The sequence below is a fragment of the Prunus dulcis genome, unplaced genomic scaffold (assembly GCF_902201215.1).
Source record: "Prunus dulcis unplaced genomic scaffold, ALMONDv2, whole genome shotgun sequence".
NCBI lineage: Eukaryota > Viridiplantae > Streptophyta > Magnoliopsida > Rosales > Rosaceae > Prunus > Prunus dulcis.
In genome coordinates this window covers 1-23,870 of record NW_023010305.1, presented here as the reverse complement: position 1 = coordinate 23,870, position 23,870 = coordinate 1, and the positions used below count along the sequence as shown (strand labels likewise).

Here is a 23,870-nt window from a genome sequence, read left to right as displayed (position 1 = left end):
CATTAGAATTCCTATGATGGAGAAAGTGCGTTTTCCTGTTCAGGACAATCAACCTTCAATCAACTTCTGCATATATGAAGGTGAGAGTAGCGTACCTAAGAGTATGAACTTTTTGGGTGAATATAGTCTCCAAGAAATTCCTGCAGCGCCTAAGAATCTTCCCGAATTTGAGGTTTGCTTGGCTATTGATGCTGATGGCATCTTGAGTGTCTCTACTGAGGATAAGTACACTGGCCAGAAGAAAGCGATCTCATTTAACCGTGACAAACTGAAGAAGATTGAGGGATTTGAGAATCAAGATGGAGTAAGAAATGATAATCTATAGTACTATAGTAACGTTGAAATAAGATATATTTATAAAATCAATTTGATATATATACAAAAACACACTCAAGTTATAACTGGTTAGTAAGTTAATACAAAACTAACCGCTCGTTTGGATCCACTCCACAACGTCATCTCATGATATGAACTGTTCATTGCTTAGGTCGCAATCACTCTAATCTCTTCTATTTTGTGGGTCACTTGGATTAAATTGCATTCATCCATACCTAACCACGCTTCTCTGATGGAAACAAGTTCGTGAATACACAAGTAAACTAAGAGAGGATTATTTGTAAAAATAATAGAGTAATATTAAATGGCTTGGGGATTTGGTTTTCCACTTGGGAGCTTGGTGCACAGACATTGACCAGTGAGATGCTCCTTCATCACCAACCGATCGGTGATACATAAAGGTTACAAAGGAAGTGGGGTATATTAGATGAGCATGAGGGTATTATTTCAAAATACAGTGGGTGTGTTATTTTAAAATAAATAAATAAATAACAAGGCGACATATCACGTTATCTTCCTACTCAAGTAAAATAATCATTAACTAAGTGAGGATACATGCCGTTACTTGCAAAAATTATGGACAGCTTTGGGGTTGGTTTCATATACATTGACCCGTGAAATGCTCACGCATCACAAGCCAAGCTCCATGATTGAGCATCATGATTTTCTATACTTGGCTTGGAACTCTTACGCCCATATAATAAGAAGATGGTGATTAAGAAAGTGTGTACATCAGATGAGAGAGAGGAATATATTAGGTATTTACATGTACAACGAGGGCAGGGACCCGATTTGAGTATTATGGGAATAATTGAGGCGGAAATGGGAAAAAAACTTAATGGGAAAGGGGAGTTGTGCGCAACCATGATTCGACCCATTTTCATTCCTACTTTGAATACATGTATATAGTACTAGTCGTTTTTTTTATTCCAAGTAGTACTAGTCGTTGTTATTGTTAAGGATCAAGAGATTGGGTCCAACACATATTGCGCCATTATAGGACCAAACCAACCAGAAATTAAATTAATCCAAGGAGTTGAATATGATACATCGAAATTCAGAACAACGTTCCGCTTATTTTCCATTTATCAAAGACAAAGACTTGTTCCGGCTGATTTGGATATGTTATATTCATGGTCGCCATCATGTTTTTTTATTTAAACGGAATAAGCAACGAAGTTGCTGTGACTTTGCTTGATGCTGAAGCCTCCCCTTATTTCCATCCTTCCTTCCTAACAAATCATTAAATTTATTAAATTGTTTCGAAACTTCTACGATCTATTCAACTTGCTCTACATGACAAGTTTTAAAGTTTAAATTATATTCATTAATATATTAACAAAGCATTGACTTAGATTCATCAATAGGCTACTTCCTCCACATTTCAAATCAAAGTATCTTATGAGTATCCATCCATCCGCATACTTTTTTCCCTTAATTTTTTCCCTTTTGGTGTGCTAAATTATATGACCGGATAGGATTCATAACCGAGTCAATTGATGACCTAAACATTATTGGGTTTTCTGCGTACATGTCCGACTGTGATGACCGCTTACATTTAAGGAGCAAAGTATTTCCCTTTTAAAGTAATTGGATTAAAGGACAAGTCTGAAAAAGAAGACACAAAATTAGTGGATTTGGCAAATTTTGAAATCTTCATATTTACTATTTTTTGGTTTTTTTTTTTTTTTTTTGGCCGTAAAGATATGAACTCATTATTGTTGGAACTATGCGCATCACCGTTCATCTCCTTTGATTTTGTGTTCACTGCGTGCCATCCTTATACATTTTAACTTTCTTCTCTTTGATGGTATGCTTACCTAATGTGAAAATAAATAAATACAAATAAAAGTTCTCTCACATATCATTACTTTTTTTTTTCAATCAAAATTTCAATTGAGTTTTGCATTTGCTACCCACCCGTTTCGGTTGCGTTTGAGTCACATATCATTACTTAATTTTGTTGCTCAACATTTGAAGTATACTTTTGAACGCGTATTGACTTAGACTTCTCATTTCTTCCATATATATACAAACTTCATTTCAATATCCATTAATTTCTACGATCATTATACTTCTTGCTCACAATCAGCTTCTTCAACAGTTAGCTGAGAAAGTAATAATGGCAGCAGAGAGTCCTGCAATCGGGATCGATCTGGGCACAACATATTCGTGTGTAGCGGTGTGGCAGAAGGATCATGCAGAAATCATAGCAAATGATCAGGGTAAAAGGACAACTCGATCTTATGTTACATTCACTGAAAGTAATAGGTTGGTAGGCGATGAAGCATTTAACCAAATCCTGAGAAATCCGGCCAACTCAATCTTCGGTAAGAATATCAATAAATTGTTTTCTCATAGGTCAACGAGTTTTTAAGTTTCCAGATAATAACCATTTTACCCTTGATAGTTAACACAGCGGTGTAATATTTTATGCAACTTTTCATATTTTCGGGTGTTTTAATTTGTTAGTTCAAATTTGATCTGACACTAAATTGCAATATATATTATTTGATTGATTCTTAATATGGAGATTTAAATAGTTAAATTGTTTCATGCTAGAAATATTTTAAACTAAAATTAACTTGAAGTCAACTTGCAGATGCAAAGCGGTTAATTGGTAGGAGATTCAGTGACGCCTCTGTTCAAAGTGATGTGAAGCTCTGGCCATTCAAGGTGATTGAAGATCCTAGTGGCAAGCCCAAGATTGTGGTAATGCACAAGGGTGAAGAGAAAAAATTTGCTGCTGAACAAATATCATCCTTGGTTCTCAGGAAGATGAAGGAGATTGCGGAAACCTACCTCTGCTCAAATGTGAAAAATGCAGTTATTACTGTGCCGTCGTACTTCAACGACTCGCAACGTCAGGCTACAATGAATGCCGGTGCCTTGGCCGGCTTAAATGTGCTGGGTATTATCAACGAACCAACGGCTGCAGCCATTGCTTATGGCATTGACAAGAAGGTTGGTTGGTATAAGAAGAAACATGTGATGATATTTGATTGGGGCGGTGGCACTTTAGATGTGTCTCTGCTCATCATTGGACAACATGGTGTGTTTGAAGTGATGGCCACTGCTGGAGACACACACCTTGGCGGTGAAGACTTGGATAACAGAATGGTGAGTTACTGTGTCCAAGAATTCAAGAGAAAGCATCAATTGGACATTAGTGGAAACTCCAGAGCTCTTAGGAGGGCCAAAACTGAGTGTGAGAAGGCAAAGAAGGCACTGTCATATTCGTTTGAAACCGATATTGAAATTGACTGTTGGTACCAGGGTGAAGATTTTTATGCAAATTTTTCCCGGAAGAAATTTGAGCAAATGAACATGGATATCTTCAACAAGTGCATGGAGCCTGTGAAGAAGTGTTTGAAGGATGCCAAAATGGACATAAGCAATGTCGACGATGTTGTTCTTGTTGGTGGCTCTTCAAGAATTCCAAAGGTGCAAGAGCTATTGAAGGAGGTTTTCAACGGTAAGGAGTTGTGCAGGAACATTAATCCGGATGAGGCTGTGGCATATGGAGCCGCTGTTCAAGCTGCAGTCTTGACTGGCAATGTAACAGGGAAGCTTCAAGACTTCAGTCTCTTGGATATCATCCCTATGTCACTTGGGGTGCAGGTTACGATTGTAAGCACGGGTGATAAAAATGCCATGCAATTTGTGATCCGAAGAAACACGAGAGTTCCCGTGGTGAAGGAGACGACTCTAGTTACTGTCTATGACAACCAACGTAGTATCAGATTCGCCATTTATGAGGGTGAGAGTACATCAACGGTAAATAATAACTATTTGGGTGAATTTAGCCTTGATGACATTCCTCCCGCTCCCAAAGGTGTTCCTGAGTTTAATGTTTGCTTTGATATTGACTCAAATGGAATCTTGAGTGTCTCCGCTGAGGATATGCTGACTGGCCAGAAGAAAGGGATCACAATCAATCGTGACACACCGAAGAACGCTTGAGGGATTTGAGAATTAAAGATGAGAGGTAAGAAATGATAATTTTTAGTGTCTAAGTACTATAGGTATCTGTTTGTACCTAGATTTTGACATCCTCGGCCTTTGAATGCTTATGCCAGGTTATGTTGTTTCAGGTTAAATCAAAATTTTGGCGAAGAAGGCAGTGGACGGGAGCTCCTTTTGCTGGCTGGTTGTCCGTTTTGTGATAGCTGGTGTTTTTATATGGTTTTTCTTCTTTTTACAAAGGACATATTTTCTTTTTCTTTCTTTGTAAAATATTTGACGTATATTTCATCCAAAAAGAAAAGTTTGACGTATATATATATATATATATATATATATATAGAGAGAGAGAGAGAGAGAGAGAGAGAGAGAGAGAGAGACCATGGTGTTATGGTAATGCTTGAATCAGTAGAAGATTAGTAGATTGGAACTCAAACTCCAAGCTGTTTGTTTGGTGACAAATGATGACGGATATTGCTCCATAGGATTCACTGTTTGGCAAAAGCAAAGTGTTTGATAAATCTAGCTAATCTGAAACCCTACAAAATAAAGCTAACGGAAACTAATGCAGCAAAAACATAAACGTGAATTGCATTAAGTCGATGCGATTTGTGGAGTATCATAATATTATCGGTGCTAGGTAAGTCACTAATAGTCTCCGTTCTAGCGACAGTAATTTCAGTTGATCACAAAAAGAATTTGTGACAAGTTTATATATTGACCACTCAATAACTAACATTATTTGGTCACTACATTAGTTTTACGTACTTTTAGTGACCATTCTATTGGTCACTAATGTATTTTTTTTTTTCTTGTACTGCAGATATGTAATTTAATAGGGCACAAACAACCATTTTAGGTCTAATGTATTTTCTGAGATGAACTTCCTATTTTCGGGGCCCCCGGTAAAAATAGATCAAACGTAAATGAATAATCATCTAAGTTTTCCTAGAACAAATAGAGAGGCACAATGAATTGGATGAGAACACTATGAAGATTATTATGATAATCAAATAGCTAGTTGACCTCTAATTTGATGAGCAAAGATCCTACGAAACAAAAGCCTAATATATATATATATATATATATATATATTAATTATTTAAATGCTTCAAATAAAACCAACTCCAACTATACTTTTCATTCTAAGAAAGTTTAATATGTGGTACTTATTTGTTAGAAAAAGAAATATTTCTTTACTGATTAAATTATAACAAATTGTAACTTTGGTATACAATTGAAACACACGGCAAAACCGAGCATAAAAGTTTATAGGATGAATCATAATATATTGATCACATAATCGAAGAGACCAGTAGCTACCGAAGCTACAGCACTTGCAAAGGCCCAACAGCTATTGAAATCCTCTATTGCTTTCATTACAACCTCCTGAAATAATAACAACTACCCCATCAGAATGCTGTAGAATTTAAACATAGAGAATATGTAACATTGGAGTACATTATATATATATATACACATAGCTAAGTGGACTCACACTAGATCGGCTAACTTGATACCAGACACCCAATCCCAGCACAAGACATGTTAGGAGGACGAATCGGCTGTCTTTGAGGTAGGTGAAGGCCATTTTTGCCTCTGATAAGCCGAATGTCCTTGTATTGGACTGAGAAGAATTTGGCTGCACCAACAAAACGCTTCAACTGTAATGATAAGTTATGGAACCAAATATATTTTACAGGCCAAGATTAATTAAGTTTTGAAAAGATAGATTAGATCCTGACTTGATTGGACTCGGAAGATTCTGGCTACATGCATCAACAAATAGCTTCAGCCATTTTGATTTCTTATATATATGCTATTTAACCAAATTAAGAGAGAGAGAGAGAGAGAGAAACTAAATCAATTGATGATAAGTTGAATGTTACCTGATCTTGTGTTGGTATTAATGGTGTTGTGCCCCTGGAATTGAGCAACAAATAGAAAAGAGTTTTAAATTCCTGAAAATTCAACTTGCCATCTCTGTTAGTGTCGAGCTGCTGGAAGGGGATCCTGTAAGAGCTGCCATAATAAAACTGCTGGTATTCGATGAGGGTTACTGTCCCATCACCATCTAAATCCATTGCTTCAAAATCTTCCCATGCCTTATCCTTTTGCTCCTCTGACAAATTATCAAAACAAGCTAAAGCAGCCTCCCGTGTTTCTTCCATCTCTCTCTCTCTCTCTCTCTCTCTCTCTCTCTCTCTCTCTCTGTAGCAGAAGCTATGTGAGTGGGGGAAAATCAAGTATACTTTTCAACACGTTTAGGGTGCCCCTCCACATTTCATAAAATTAAAAAATATCTTTTCCATTATTGTATTTACCTATTGACTTAGACTTTGCACACCGATATATTGATGGTGTCTAGGGATGGCGCGATTGGATCGGTTTCACTTTAAAATTATGGTCAAATCAATTATAATATAATAATTTAATTTAGTTTGGTTTTTACAAAAGTCATGAAGAAAATCAAATCAAATCGAACCAGTTTAAAACAGTTTGTTTCGGTCAGTTTGGGCCAAAGCCCAATTCTCTTTCCTTTTATATTTTTGCAACGTTGTTAAGTCCAAATAAAATCAATAAATTCACAACTTACTCCATCTTAAATCATTTTCTAGAGTATGAAACCATCTAAAGCTCAACATATCATAAAACTTCAAATTTCAATAACTATTCATATCACTTAATTAGAGTATTACACATGTATAATAAATAAATATACATCCAATTTGATTTAGGCTAGTTTATAAAAGCTCAAAATCAAACTAAACCAAACTAATTTTTAAACCGTTTGACTTTTTTTTTTTTTATCAAAACCAAACTAAATCGGTAATTACAATTTAAATCAGCTAGTTTCATCGGTTGGCTAGATTTTCGGCCTCTTAATTATTTTCTTTACATCAAGACAAAAGACCCAGCTGCATATTGTATTTACTATTTTTTTATATGGTCACGATCATATTTGATTTTTTTTTTTTATAAAAGGAATCAGAAACGAAGTTGCTGAGACTTTGCATACTTTTTGAAAAACCCTGGCAAAGAAAAAGCTAGAAAGGGAGATGAAACGAAGTGCGGGCCAAGAAATTTCCTATAGTTTGAGCTATTGTCCAATCTAGTTATAAGAGTCCAGACATTTTCAGGGTCTAACTTTAAATAGCCCAAAGTTACCAGTATGATATTAGATAAGATATGGAATATGACAAACAAGAATACGAGGCCATGGTAACTGGGTAGTGTTTTCAACAATGTTTCATGAACAAACATAAACCCCGAAACATCTTTAACCTTCAACTTTCTAATGCCATCAATCCAAAATCACCAGAACCCTGTTAAGGCTGTGTCTAACAAAAGACTGCACATGAAGTTCAAGAGTTCTGGCTTTCATTTCAGGTGCTAGTCTGCTAGTGCAGATTTTGACGTACTACTTGTCTAAGGCTTACCCGATTTTAAAGTGTACCAGACACAACAATATACCTCTAAGCGGTTCCAAACAAGCAAAAGTTACAAAATTAGGGTTCTGTAAATAAAGTTCCATTCCACATCCATCACCATCCAGACTAAAGTTTTGATATTATTACATCAACAAAATCTTTGGAAAAGTACAGAACCTACTCTGTACTTCATGATTCATCTCAGCTGTTTTTATGTGAAAGACAATTGTCGCAGTGAAAGCCATCTTGCTTGGTTTTACCTTTTCTTATAACATATGATTGGTAAGGTAAATAAAATATGACCATTTTCTCCAAATTCTCTGTTTGCTCAAGATATACCTTGCTAACTCCATTCCTTTGAACCCATTGGAAAGCACTCCTTAAACTGATCAGTAAAATTCAGGTTTTGGGATTTCCAGTACTTCCTATTACATCCACGTGCCTGAAAAGACAATAAGCAAATCAACCAAAAAAAAAAAAAAAAACCTCAAAAGTACCAAAACAAGGATTTCTCTGAAAATAAAGAAGGGAAGGTGTTATTCCCTGACCTATAACACTACCTGCCTACATTTTGATGATATGCACATGAGGGTCATACAATGCTTTAGAAACAATACTTTGAGCCATAAAATATCGTTCTTGCCAGACAACTACTTCAATATGCTCCTCATTTGAGAAACGGTAAAATGTGTTGTGCATTTTTTAGAGAGAGGGAGAGAGAGAGAGAGCAACCTAGACTGTAAATTAGTTCAGGTTTATGGAAGAGTGAGGAAATGTCAGAGTCTATGTGCAAAGTATTCAAAGTAGGCATTCCTCTCAGAAGAGATGTTTGAGTTTTAGAATCTGAGGGTTAGATTTGGAGAGCAGAGAGAATGTAAGAGAGAGAGAGAGTCTGAAGAAATCCAATTCCTCTCTGCTATACGTGTAGCATTAAGTGTATTCTCATTAGCTCAGTGAAAGGTACAACAAACACACTCTTGGTGTGAGGGATATAACCGTTAGCACAGTACCAGCTGGATGCAAAATATCAAAGCAATCTCAGCCATTCACAATCTAACCAATCAATCTATGACACCTGGACTAAAAAAGAAGAAATACAAACTTAAGCAGAAAACAGACTTCTTAAACAAGAAATCAACTTAAGCACTTATAATTCAACACTCCCCTTTAAGTCTTGAGGTGATTTCACTCCAAGCATGCCTCTGAGATAATTGAATCTGTCTTTGGCCAAAGATTTGGTAAAAATGTCAGCCAATTGTTCATTCGTGGGACAGTATTCCAGATTGATTACACCTTCTTGCAATGCATCCTTGATGAAGTGATACCTCCTGTCAATATGCTTTGTCTTCTGGTGGAATACAGGATTCTTAGTGATTGCAATTGCTGAGATATTATCACAATGCAATGGAGTAGCTTCAGTTTGAAGCTCTCCAAAATCCTCTAGCACAAATCGAAGCCAAATAGCTTGAGTGGTAGCTTCAGCTGCACTGATGTACTCAGCTTCTGCAGTGGACAGTGCAACACAGTTCTGTTTCACTGAGGCCCAAGAAAATACCCCACTTCCAAAACTAAAAGCATACCCTGATGTGCTCTTGCAATCACCAACTGATCCTCCCCAATCACTGTCACAGTAGCCAATTAGAAATGAACTTTTGCCTTTCACATATTCAAGACCATAGTCCAGAGTTCCTTTGATGTATCTCAAAACTCTTTTTGCTGTTCCATAGTGTCTATTTGTAGGAAGTGCATGAATCTAGCTAGCAAACTTGAGGCATACATAATGTCAGGTCTTGTAGCAGTTAAGTACAGCAAGCTACCAACAATGCTTCTGTATTGTTCTTCATTTGCAGCTCCACTCCCATCATCCTTAGCTAGTTTCTCAGTGGCAACAAGAGGTGTTGTCACAGATTTGCACTCAGTCAAACCAAACTTGCTCAACAAGGTGCTAGCATATTTCTTTTGATGTAGAAATATACTAGACTCTGTCTGAACAACTCCCATGCCAAGGAAATGATGAAGTAAGCCCAAATCAGTCATCTCATACTTAGCCATCATGTCTTCTTTGAATTCAGCCAACAATGCTTGACTGCTTCCTGTGTACACTATGTCATCTACATAGATAGACACAATAAGAATCTCCTTATCTCCCCTAACATTGGTATACAAGGTTGCTTCACTTAAGCTTTTCACAAAACCACATTGAGTGAAGTAGCTGTCTATCTCTCCATACCAAGCCCTTGGAGCTTGCTTCAGACCATAAAGAGCTTTATGCAGACGATAAACCTTGTCTTCTTTGCCTTTAAATACAAAACCTTCAGGCTGATTGACATAAACTTCCTCTTGCAACACACCATTAAGGAAAGCAGATTTCACATCAAGCTGGAACAATTTCCAACCCTTTTTAGCTGCTAGAGCAATAAGTGTTCTAATGGTGTCCAATCTGGCTACAGGTGCATAAGTCTCATTATAATCCAGTCCAGGCTTCTGAGCATTCCCCTTAGCCACTAATCTTGCTTTATTCTTTTGCACAGAGCCATCCAAATTCAGCTTTGTCTTGTACACCCACTTAACTCCAATCACTGGTTTTTCAGTTGGTCTATCTACCAATTCCCATGTTTCATTCTTTTCAATCATCTGCAGTTCATCTTCCATAGCCTTAAGCCAAGATTCATCCTGAGCAGCATCAGCATATTTTTCTGGTTCCATGATACACAAGTTACACTGAGCTAGAACATCATCTAGCCTTCTCCATTTTAGAGGGGTGTGATCATAAGCTTGTGTTCTCCTTTCTTCACTGCTTATATCACCTGGAGTTGATGAAGTGCTCTCTTGCATATCCAAAGTTTGAGGTGTACCAGTAGAGTTCTCATTAGACCTGTCAGATTTCAAATCCAAGTCTACTTGGTCTTCAATTGAGTATGATGTCATAACTGAACCATCTTTGTCTGTCCAATGCCAAGCATTTTCTTCATCAAATGTCACATCCCTTGACAGTAAAAGCTTGTTAGAAATAGGATCAAAAACTCTATATCCTTTTTCACAAGTTGCATATCCCACAAACACTCCCTTTGTACTCTTAGGGTCCAGCTTGTGTCTCAATTCAGTTGGCACATGAACATAACACAGAGAACCAAACACTTTCAGATGTGCAATTCCAGGCTTCCTTCCACTATATGCTTCGAATGGAGTAATGTTGTTGAGAGCTTTGGTAGGACATCTGTTCAGCAAATAGACAGCTGTATTCACAGCTTCTGTCCATAGGAAATAAGGCATTCCCTTCTCATGTAACATTGATTTTGCCATCTCAATGACAGTTCTATTCTTCCTCTCAACTACTCCATTCTGCTGAGGAGTATAGGCCATTGTAAGCTGCCTTTGAATGCCATTAGCTTCACAGAACTCCAAAAAATCAGTAGATAGAAACTCTCCACCCCTGTCACTTCTTATGCACTGCACCTTGTGTCCAGTTTGTAATTCAGTCATGGACTTGAACTTCTTGAAACAATAGAAGGCTTCTAACTTGTTTCTCAAGAAGTATACCCAAATCATTCTTGTGAAATCATCTATAATCAGCATGAAATATCTGTTCCTTGCAACAGACTCATTTCTCATGGGACCACATAGATCCACATGTACTAGCTCTAGTACTTTGCTTGCTCTTTGTGCTTGATCTTTTGGAAAAACATTTCTGTGCTGTTTTCCAAATTGGCACCCTTCACACACACCACTTTGTTCTTCCAATTGTGGTAAACCATGTACCATTTCTTTATCCCTTAGCTGCTTCAATCCTCCAAAATTCAGATGACCAAGTCTCTTGTGCCAAATCCATGGGGATTGAAGAAAACTAGTCTTCATTAGTAACTGTTTTTCAGCCATAAAAGAGACAGGATAGCATCTGTTACTCTTCATTTCCACCTTTGTGATGAGATAATCCATGGATGGGCTATCAAATACCCTGCACATTCCTTCTCCAAACACCAGACAGTACCCATGTTCATCCATCTGCCCAACACTTAGCAGATTTTCTTTCAATCCTGGCAGGTACATTACTTCTCTGATGTATTTCCTGCCCTTTGCTGTATCAATACTCAGTGAACCAATACCAGCTACACTCACTAGTGCACCAGTTGGCATTTGTACTCTCCCAGCTACATTGGTTCTCACATGAGCCAGTAATTCTAAATTTCCTGTCATATGATTGCTGCAGCCACTGTCAATATACCATTCATTGGCTTTGATCTCAGTGGTTGAGCAATTTGCATAAAACAGGTTTCCTGTTACCTCCATTTGATTTACACAATTAGCCTTCTGCACATTTTTGCTCATTGTACAGTCTCTAGCAAGATGTCCAAATCTGTCACAGTTATAGCATTTTGGTTTTCCCTTATACCTGCACTCACCAAAGTGATGCTTTGAACACACCTTGCATTGAGGCTTTGTGTTTTCCTGATTTGAGAACTGAGTTGAAGTGTGCTTCTGTGCAGAATAATTATTTTGCTGTGACTTGTCTTTTGCCTCCCATGACTTCCCTTTAGAATTCCAGCTTTTCTGTGACTTAGATGAACCAGATTGAGAAGTGTTTTTGTTCTGACCCTTTGCATTCATAGTGAATGAGGCAAATGCCTTCTCAGCTGTATCAACACTATGCATTTCAAGCCTTTGCTTATGACTCTTCAAAATTGCAATTACTTCCTGCAAATCCACAGTTTCTAGTGTCTTTGTGTTTTCAATCACAATGCATATAGGGTCATACTTCTTACTTAGACTAATTAACCCCTTCTGAACCTGCCTCTCGTTTGACAGAACTTCACCAAATGTTTTCATTTGGTTAATCAATTCAGTTAGTCTAGTAAGATACTCAGATAAGGTTTCACTATCACGCATCCTAGTGTATTCAAATTCACGTCTAAGATTTTGAAGTTTTACCGATCTAACATGCTCTCCACCATGATATTCTGAATACAGCAGATTCCAAGCCATCTTTGCAGAGTCAGCATTTGCAATTCTGGGAAAAATCTGATCAGAAACGGCATTTTGGATGATACCTAAAGCCTTTGCATCCTTCATGAGAATAGCAGCTGTTTTCTCATCAATCTCTTCTTCTGAACCATCCTCAGATTCATTCTTCGTTTGTGAATCTGGGATTGAAACACCCTTCTCTACTAAACCCCATAAACCATAAGATCTGAATATGGTTACCATCTTAATCCTCCAAAATTCATAGTTCTCACCTGAGAACATGGGGATTCTAGACTCTGAGCTTCCAGATCCAGCCATTATGTATTTCAGAATCACTTTGATCAAACTCAGTCAGCTTCGTGAGCTTGGAGTGAGCACACCTTGATCAAATTTCTTCACAGAACAACGCCCAGCTTTTGAATGATGCAACCTGGCTCTGAGGCCATGTTTGAGTTTTAGAATCTGAGGGTTAGATTTGGAGAGCAGAGAGAATGTAAGAGAGAGAGAGAGTCTGAAGAAATCCAATTCCTCTCTGCTATACGTGTAGCATTAAGTGTATTCTCATTAGCTCAGTGAAAGGTACAACAAACACACTCTTGGTGTGAGGGATATAACCGTTAGCACAGTACCAGCTGGATGCAAAATATCAAAGCAATCTCAGCCATTCACAATCTAACCAATCAATCTATGACACCTGGACTAAAAAAGAAGAAATACAAACTTAAGCAGAAAACAGACTTCTTAAACAAGAAATCAACTTAAGCACTTATAATTCAACAAGAGAGACCATAGCTGGGACTAGGTCGTCACTCAAGCTCCCAATATGCATACCCAAGTAAGAAATATTATCGAATTGTGCAGGCATGGAGCCTTCCTTGAACAGAACCTGCAATAGTATAGAGGCCAACTCTTGAACAGAAAAATTATGACCACTCAAACATCCCATGAGAGAGTAGAGAAACAGAGTTGAGCAAAAAAAATATATTATCAATTACTCAAATACTCAAGGCCATATCATGCTCCTACATTCATTTGTCAAATCAATTGCTTCTTAAATTTGAGTAAGGTTTATCCTTTGAGATGAGAGAGGTGAGGGAGAGAAGAGAAACAATGAAACAAATTTGATCTACAGAAATGCATAACGCAAAATGTCTTACTTTCGCCAAAAGAGAATATTTGTCTGCAGGGTAGTGCATTTTACCTTAGTGATATGTCGTCACTTAGATAAAGAACTTTAACCCTACATATACTGCAGAGAAACTCAATTGCATTGTCAATGTCATCGGCATCTGCCTTATGCCTCAAAAAAATCTCCGCCTTTTCTAAACACATTAGTTTCCCAAGATTTTGGCGCTTCAATAAATTCCCAACCCATTTGGAATATTTGAGACTTGGAGCATAAATATTCGGTGATCTGCTGCCATGTTAAAGAAATCCCCACTCTATATGTATATCTTCAAGTTTTTCACCAGAGATGTTAAGTTGGCAGAGGTTAATGAGACACAAACCTAAATTATTCCAAAGATGAGCTTTCAATGGAGATATTTTATGTCTTAACATTATTAAGCTGCAATTGTTTAATGCGTTTGCAGAAACTTGAGATCCATTTGGAGAACCCCTCATCTATTCTAACACTACTCAAGCTTAAGTGTTGGAGATTAGTGGAACCGGAAAAGGAGGGCACTTTAAGAACTGTATACAAGTCCACCAATAGAGACCTCAAAGATCCACAAAGAAAGATGCAAGATGGCAATTCCATCATAGGCATATCTGTTTTCGTTATTTCTAACTGAAGATCAAGCACTTCAACACTACACCTTGCTGCAATGTGGACCCATGTGATCACTCGGAAAATCTCATCACACAAGGTTGAACATAGATTCAAACATATACGAAAGTGCTGTATCTTGTTGTCCCCCCGATGAATCAAGAACCTTTCAAAAGAATTCAGCATGTTTAACTGCTCCTGCTTGTTTGAATACCATGACCAAAAATCCAATGACAGGGATGAGAGATAAAGCCCTCTGAACCTTTTGGACACACTGCCTATTCGAATGAGTTGTTTAAAATTGAAAAAAGAAAGAATTTGATGAGCAACTGCATCTGGAAGATTACTGAACCTGTCTATTATACTGTCAGGACAAGGTACTTGAGCTTGAGAAATTGCAGTAGCCAATAACTTATGCTTGTGTTGCATGACACTAACTTATGCTTACCCAAAATAGATTCAGCGAAAAGAAAGAAAAGATATTAATTCGACCTCGTGAACTCTGAAATGGTGCTTCGATTATCAAAATATTTATTTTTATTCCTTACTTTCCAACATATTCTCAGCAACGTGTGAGCCCAAGAAGGATCAAGAGGAGGTGAAGTGAGAGATATGTGGAATAGGAGAGGATGTAGTCCGCCCTGAAATTTTGGGCGCGAAAACCAAACCGTAAGCAAGACTCTGTTAACTTCCTGGGTCAGACCCGAAAACCCACTAAGTTCTCTAATCCATTTGGTCTTTTTTCACGTTTAGGTTGGGTTCCCCTTTGGGCCTTTACATTTGGGTTTTTTTAATGAAAAATTACTTGGAGACTTTTTTTGTGTGGATATAATTTACCAAAATAGTCGATCCACTATTCTTGATCTAGAATAAGAGCATAATCTTAGTTAAAAGATTCACAGCCTGAATACAATCACGCGATACAAAAAGAGGAAAATTATAGAAACAGATGCAGTACCAACCCTGCTCCTTAGCAACATCGACGTGGATTTGAGACGGAAAAGAACAAAATAAATATAAGTGCATAAAGAAGGGAAAAAAACAAGGCACATTTGGGCTAAGCCAATATCAAGGCCCATTACAAAATAAACCAAATTAGGGCAGACGAATGAAAAACTACTCTCGGGCCAGTAACCACAATCAGACCATATCATATCCGAGATTTGTAAAATTCGACAACCAAATTCACGATTGAAGAGGAACTACAACATAGAAGATTATGACATGGGTTTTTTTTTTCTTCCCATCAAATATAAATGTTGAACCCTATAATCCTTGAGCACCACTCACTGGCCCAAAATTTGCCTTGTACAAATATAAAACAGTATTTAAAAGAACTTAATACAAGGAATCTTTTATTCTTATTCCTTAATTGTGATTGGATATAGCGAAAATTCTGTGGTACATCAGCTGTACCAGTGCAGCCAGTAATCCAAAGGTCAGTATTGCATTTTAAAAATGAAGGGCTAAGATTGAATGACTGGAAGACTTGTTGTGCCTTTTGTTATTAAATATCACGTGACATACACGTGACTGAGAAAACAAGTAAAAAGCTTCAACGAAAGCGCGGAAGCCCTAACGTGCATTGGAGCTGCTTATCTCTGCGATCGATCTCTCTCTTGGAAATCCAATCCTCATCTGTGTCCCCAAATCAGAATCTGGGAGTCTCACCTCTGCCGACGCCGAGATGCAACAGTCATCGGACATCGCCGATTCCGGAATCACCATCCACGCAAGGTTTGCCTGCTTAATTGTCTTCTTTTTCCATCGGTTCAATTCAGAATCGATTTTTGTCTTTGAAGAATCTTTATCAAGAAGCTTGGAAGCAATTGGGTTTTGGGGTTGATACATGTGGCAGATCACCACATGCTCTCCATTTGTTTGCTGAAATGTCACACTCATGTTGGGTATGCAATGGCGGTGCTGCACTTCTTGATTTTGATCTTGGCTACCATATGGGCATTCGAGACGATGGTGGTGGTGAGTTTCTCACGAGTTGCTTCATTGGAGGGTTGATGACAGAGAGCTTCGCCAGGACTTGTACTTGCTTCGTTTTGTTCCTGTTCAAGAAGACTCTACGCCAAATCTAAAATTGCTCAAGGTTATACAGGGCTTTATCAAGAATTGTTCAGTTGTCATTTTCCTTGATTCTAGTAGTTCACGAAATTTCATTGGTTTGGCACTATTCAAATGGTTAGGGTCCAGGATTATGATTGTGTCCACACTGTTTTTACTCTTCCGTTGGGTAATTGCATTCTTGATTTTGATGTTGGCTACCTTCTGGGCATACGTGGCCAAGGTGGTGGATTTGAAGTTGATAATGGGCATACTGGAAAAGAAGAAAATTTCTGCAAGGTTTATGGCTATGAGCTTGAGTCATTGAGAGCTTTACTTCTTTCTCCCAGGGCTCATTCCAAAGGACTTGGAGCCATTGATGTGTTAGTGAGCTTTCCAATAATTGGGGAGTTTTATGTGGGTGGGCTGCCAATCCAGCAGCAGTGAGACCATGAGTATTGTTTGGTTCAGCATCTCTGTAATTGCATGCTCTGATGGTGGCCTTGTTCAAGCCAACCAATTGATATATTGCTACAACAATATGAGTTCAATGGCACACATCCATCACTGAAATGGCAGCAACTTGTTGGTTCGAATTCCAGAATTTCATCCTAGAGGACAAGGATTGTTTTTGTGGGGAGGGTAGATAGGAATCTCTATATAAGCTGGAACTAGGTTAGTTGTTAACCATTAGTTAGGCTATGCTTAGTTGACAGTTGGTTAGGTTAACTCTATATTAACTAAGTGAGTCTATATTTGAGGGAGTTAGTTGAGAAATTGTATCTTTTTCTTTGTGAAAGAAATAATATCATTGCTCTTGAGATATTGAGTTAAAGTAGAAGGCAGGTACTATCAATTTATACAAGAACTGCTAAAACTCTAAACCTAAGATCGAAGTGGAGGATAACGCAGAGGCCAATGCACAATGATGGCTTCCTGCACATACTAGGCTTCACTTTCTCACCTGCTTCCCGTGTAATCTCTCTCTCTCTCTCTCTGAAATAATTGGGCAAAAATAAAACTAAATGCATACTCAACTCCAATTCTCAATTTGTGCATTGATCCTTCTTATCTGTTTGGCTGCAGAGGGTGCAACTTGAGAGTGGAAAATTCAATGTTTTCCAACTCCTCCTTTAGGCCACAGGTTACAAATTGTTGTCATTTCTCAATGTGTTTTTTTAGCTTCTTCCCAATTTGGTTTTAATTATAAACATTTTGCAGGTAACTTCCGGAATGCAAAAAATGGCAGCAGTTGGCGAATGTAGTGCCGAAGGAAATTGGTACGAAAGGGAAAACTCCAATTGACTGCTTGCGTAATCTTTCTTGTTAATAGTGTGAATTATATGACAAAACAAAGAAATTTAATTTGGGAACCCAATTTTAGAGTTTTCACATGTCTAAATTGAAATGTTTTTGTAAGTGAAAGCTCATCATGAAAAAGGTATAGAGTTATGTAAGTTATCGTAAACTCATGTTTTCGTACTCTCTCTCTCTCCCTAAACCCAGGTTTTGGATGCACAGTTCTGTTTCTAATTGAAGCTTAATATGCTTTGGAAATTAGATTCTTTAAAGTGGGTTTTTCTTCAGGGTATTCTGAAAGCAAAACCCAACAATCTCAGCTACATTTTTTTGAAAGAATTACCTAAATTGGTGGTATGTTTCTGCTATTGAGTCAAATTTTGTTTTTGGTTTTTCCTAGTAGGAAGTAGTTTCTATGACGTGGCTCTTTTGCTATGCAATCACCAGGCTTCTGGTTTGTAATCTTGAATACTCCATGATTTTAATTAACATTGCTAGTCAAGAAATCGTTTTTAGGAAGGTGAATTCCCAATGTGGTTTTTTCAAGGGCTTTCAAGAGACCAACTCAATCACTTGAAAAGCTAATGGATGTTATGAGGGAAGAGCTTCCTAACACAATGGCTGCTGTTCGTATATCCGGATAGAGCTCAGTGTCTTGGGTTGCCATTACCATTTCAAAGATTGTATTGCTAAATTAGGAAGTGTATGGTTCAAATGTGATGCTCATGATTGGTATTGGTTGCTATGATTGCCATAACTGCTATATATTGGTGGCTCTGGCTAATGATTCAGGAAAAGAGTAATTAAGAAAAGTGCATTTTTGTTACACTGAAATATATGTTTTGAGATACCATCACAGTGTTTAAATAATCTCTCTCTACCTCCCTTGCATTTGCAGGAAGGGGTATGCTCACTTGGACTTTTCATGCATACTTGGCGAGATTCTCACCTTCTTCTGAGAGCCTAATATTTAGGAGCTTACATTTGTGTACTCTACAAGTTATAAATTGAGCTATTTATTCATGCGAATGCAACGGTTGCGTAGGTTAAGTAAAATTGATCGTTCATCGGAAAAATGGGCCTATTATCGAAATTACGTAGTAATGGACATTGTTATGTAGCACAAATGATTTTCCAAAAAATCCCGAATTTCGTAAAACACAATGTGATTAACCTAATATTGAATAATAGACATATGGTCATAATAAAGTATTTGCTTGGTTTTCTTTGTCTTTGCGCTATACATTAATTAGGTTTGCGTTTTTAAGGTATGTTTAGTTTGCACACAGCCGGTTTGCATTTGCATTTCACACATGCAATTGCATGACGATAATGCAATGCAAGAGTGACTATGCGCAAACCCCTAATAAGGAAAAATGGAACAAATTTTTTTGTACATACATAATTAGACCTATTTTTTGAACTATAAATCGAAGGGCGAAATAAACCGAAATACAGAGCATGAGAAACTGTAAGGGGCAATAAGTCGAACATATTAAAAGATCCTTGCAAAGTCCACATGGACGCAAATCATGCGGAACATGGTTACAGAAGTTAGTCGTAACATGAACTTTGGGATCATTTGGATCCCAACCTTGCTATTTTGGATTTTTAACAACATGAGGCTGGTTTGAAGAGGAAGCCACACATTTGTAATGGATAGAGTGAAAGAGGCAGTCACTCAAATGCCCCTTTATAATAGAATGGAGGGTTTAAAATGTTAACGCAAGGGTTACCCGGAAAATTTAATCCAGCCAACTAACGTTTTCAAACACATGAGGGTTTTGTTCACACAAACGAAAGGATTGCGTTCGTTGAGAAACGTTACCTATTCGCCGATAAAATATCCCAAACCACCTTACTTTTTCAAACAAACGTCGTGTTTGTTGTAGCGAACGCAATGGTTGCTTCGTTCAGTAAGTTACTCGTTCCCCTAAAAATGGGCCCAACCAACTTACTTTTGCAAACAAACAGGTAGTTTGTTCAATTGAACGCGAGGGTTTGGTTTCGTTCAGAAATACTCGACGTTCCGCTGAAAAAGAGGGCCAACAATCTTACTTGTTCAAATCAACATGGTATTTATTCACACGAACGCAATATGTGCGTTACTTGAGAAAAGTTACTCGTTCGTCGAAAACATGCCCCAACCACCTTACTTTTTCAAACAAACAGGGTATCTTTTCACACCAACGCAACAGGTGTGTTCGTTGAGGAAAGTTTTCTATTCGCTGAAAAAATATATCCAACTAGCTTACTTTTTCAAACGAAAGGGGTGCTTGTTCTAGTGAACGCAAGGGTTGCGTTCGTTCAGTAAAGTTATCTATTCCCCGTAAAATGGGTCCAACCAACTTACTTTTTCAAACAAACGGGGAGTTTGTTCAAACGAACGTAAGGGTTTGCTTTCGTTCAAAAATACTCGACGTTCCGCCGAAAAAGAAGGCCAACATAGCTACTTTTTAAAACCAACATGGCATTTGTTCAAACAAACGCAATACGTGCGTTCCTGGAGAAAAGTTACCCGTTCACCGAAAACATGCCCCAACCACCTTACTTTTTCAAACAAACGGGGTATCTTTTCACACCAACGCAACAGGCGCGTTCTTTGAGGAAAGTTTTCTGTTCGTCGAAAAAATATACCCAACCAACTTACTTTTTCAAACAAACGGGCTATTTGTTCACGTAAAAGCAGGGGTTGCGTTCATTGAGTAAAGTTGCTCCGTCTTCTAAAAAATGGGCCAAACTAACTTGCGTTTTCAAACAAACGGGCTATTTGATCACGTAAACGCAGGGGTTGCGTTCGTCGAGTAAAGTTGCCCGTTCCCCGAAAAAATGGGCCAAACTAACTTACTTTTTCAAACAAACGGGCTATTTGTTCACGTAAACGCAGAGGTTGCGTTCTTCGAGCAAAATTGCTCGTTCCCCAAAAAAATGAGCCAAACTAACTTACTTTTTCAAATAAACGGGCTATTTGTTCATGCGAACGCAGGGGTTGCGTTCGTTGAGTAAAGTTGTCCGTTCCCTTAAAAAATGGGGCCAATAACTTACTTTTTCAAACAAATGGGCTATTTGTTCATGCGAACGCAGGGGTTGCATTCGTTGAGTAAAGTTTCCTGTTTACGGAAAAATGGGCCAAACTAACTTTCTTTTTCAAACAATCGGGATATTTGTTCACATAGACGCATGAGTTGCGTTCTTTGAGTAAAGTTGCTCGTTCCTAGAAAAATGGACCCAACTAACTTACTTTTTCAAATAAACGGGCTATTTGTTCACGCGAACGCAATGAGTTGTGTTCGTTGAGTAAAGTTGTCACGCGAATGCAGGGGTTGCGTTCGTTGAGTAAAGTTCCTCATTCCCCGAAAAAATGGCCAAACTAACTTACTTTTTCAAACAAACGGGCCAAACTAACTTGCTATGGGCCAAACTAAAAAATGGCTAACCCATCCCCTCATTCCCTTCCCGACACCTCTCCCCTTCCCCCATTCCCTCAGCTCCCTCCCTCTCTCTCTCTCTCTCTCTCTCTCTCTCTTCCCATCTAAAAGAAACACAAACATAAAAAATCAATCAAACCAAGACATCAAGAATCAAACACAGCTCCATCAAACCCAAACATGAAAAATCAATTAAACCCAAAAATCAATCAAACCCATCCCAGCTTCTCCATTTTTCACATAGTTCGCAGGAGAAGGAAATTTTCATCAGTTCATGACTGCAACTTTGTGTGCATCTGCTCCATTTGGATTTAGTAGAAGGGCAACAACTAGAGATTTAGTACAAGCCATAATAAATAATAGGTGAAGTTTAATGAATCAAAGGTGAATCAGATTTGGGGAAATAGAAGAAATCAAATAAATTTGGGATTTCTACGAAGAGGTTCTCAAGATTTAAGCATGTGAATAAGAGAAATCAGTCATGATACTATGTTAGAATTGAGCCAAACAGAAAGAAAAGGAACTAGAGAGAAGGGGAGGTGAGGTATTAGGAAGAAGAAGTCAATGTCATGTTGCGTTGATGGTGAAGTTTCCAATAATTCTCTCATTGCTAGCTAGTAATGTTGCTTTTTAGAGGTGAGCACGGTACGATTCGGCTACTTTAATAGTGTTTCTTTTTAGGAGTGGGCACGGTACGATTCGATTGCTTTATTAAGGGAAGGGGTCCTCCTAGTTGAGGTAGTATTTCTTTTGTTTTGGTGGGAGACAAACTTTCCATGTTTTATCACATGTTTTGGGGTATGTGTCACTTGATTGGGTTTTCATGGTACACTTTTGTGGGGCTGCTCTTTTTTGTTGGCTGTTGAGGAGGAATTTGGGGAGCTGCACTGCATGGTTTCTTCGCTCATAAGGCTGTTGGATGGCAACTTCCCTTTGGCTGAAGCAGCAAATAATGGAGAACTAATAATTGAGCAGAAAATAAAAAGTAGCTTCATTTGCTTTTCTGGTGACCTAGAAAAAGACTTTAAAGCAACAAAAGTAGGATAAGGATCCTAGGAAGGAATCATATCATTTTGGAATCTAAGAAAATAGATTGAAGATAAAATTTTTTAAAAAGATATCCCTTGCACAGTAATTCAGCAACGACCTTGCACAGTCAGTCAATAAGATAAAGAAAACACAACAGAAAAAATTCGTCCTAAAAATCAACAGACGATGACTAAACATCGGTCATCAATATTCACTCCGATTCATGCTCATTCTGATTCAAGTTAGTAAACGTGTCATAAGTAAAATACACAATAATGAGAAGACACATACACTATCTCTCATACGAATCATCGATAGAATTTCAATAGGCTCTGAATTTTCTTTGATTAATTTTTTTTATCAATACACTTTTCATGCTTGAACTTTGGCTATTTTTGAACCTAACATCTAAATTATAATTCGTCACAAATTTTCTTTTGGAATATGATATGCTAAATTATTCTAATGCATAAAGGGCAAACACGTTGTCTTGACCAACTGGCTTAACCCACATATGCTAATTTGTCACAATTTAATTTATAGCTTCAATCGGAATGTTTGATATCTCATAGCAATTTTGCGTGTGTCTCCCTTCCTTATTATCATAGAGGACAATTATAATGAACTAAATGCAAGTACGTACAAAAATTTATGGAGTTAGACCCTTGAATTAATCTAATAACACATATAATTAGCTATTTAAATTTTGGGAGTATTTTTGCTCACCACTTTAACCTAATGTGTACCATCACCATCATTCTCAACACTTGACACGTGTCTATTAACATAACCATGGTTCTATAAATACAAAGTAAAGAATTAACTATGGTTATACCAATGGACACATGTCAAGTGTTAAGAATGATGGTGAGGATACACATTAAGGTTAAAATGGTGAGCAAAAATATTTCCTTTAAACCCTCACTCATACTCCTTTTTATATCACATTGAAATAGTCCCAAAGTTTTTATGCCATATGTGATTCAAAAACTAATTGCAAAACGAACTCATGGCAACATTTTTAAAACTCTGTGTCTTCCCAATTTCTCCGTGTGGGATTTAAATTTATACTCTCAGTATTGGCATCACCACAGGAAGAAATTTTTTTAAGAAAATACTTGTCATCTATTTTCCATTGGCTCTAAACAACCAATACTTCAAGTCTTTGTTCAACTATGACAATCATTAATTAGAAACTATAACGCAGATGATTATGATGTGTTTTTTTTCATCAAATAGAAATGTTGAACTCATACTGTAGACATAGAAATTTTGGTGTAATAAATTCTATTGACAAGAAAATAATTAGGGTTCGGTGGATTAGATCGTGGGCCCCGTAATTCACCCATGTGGCGTGTGACTCATCAAAATCGGATTAGTTGTCAAAAATGACAAATGGCGACATCCGACGGAGTGCATCAAACGGTTCAAGATGAAGACAAAATTAAAGGAAAGAATCTTCTGTGATTGACTTTGATTTAAATCAAAATTAATCAAGTTAATCAATTGAAGATAATCTGGTTAAATTGCCAGATTATGGGAATTGATTTAAATCAAATCAAATCCCACAAATCAAGGAAAGTTATTTAGGTCAAGCATCCG

The 23,870-nt window shown here is 37.5% G+C and overlaps 1 protein-coding gene and 1 pseudogene across 1 annotated transcript; one reads left to right on the top strand and one right to left on the bottom strand.

Moving 5' to 3' along the window:
* The first annotated feature begins 2,458 nt into the window (after positions 1-2,458).
* On the top strand, positions 2,459-4,299 carry LOC117613415 (heat shock cognate 70 kDa protein-like). The gene is made up of 2 exons (XM_034342022.1): positions 2,459-2,666; positions 2,939-4,299. Exons 1-2 carry the CDS (start codon positions 2,459-2,461, stop codon positions 4,297-4,299), a joined length of 1,569 nt encoding a protein of 522 aa, XP_034197913.1.
* Positions 4,300-13,455: 9,156 nt separating this feature from the next.
* LOC117613414 lies at positions 13,456-14,886 on the bottom strand (annotated as a pseudogene).
* Positions 14,887-23,870: the final 8,984 nt, after the last annotated feature.

Excerpts from the sequence above, each read along its gene's own strand:
- LOC117613415 (XM_034342022.1), top strand. The coding sequence starts at position 2,459 with ATGGCAGCAGAGAGTCCTGCAATCGGGATCGATCTGGGCACAACATAT. Across the intron at positions 2,667-2,938 it reads TCCGGCCAACTCAATCTTCG|ATGCAAAGCGGTTAATTGGT; the intron begins GTAAGAATATCA and ends GTCAACTTGCAG.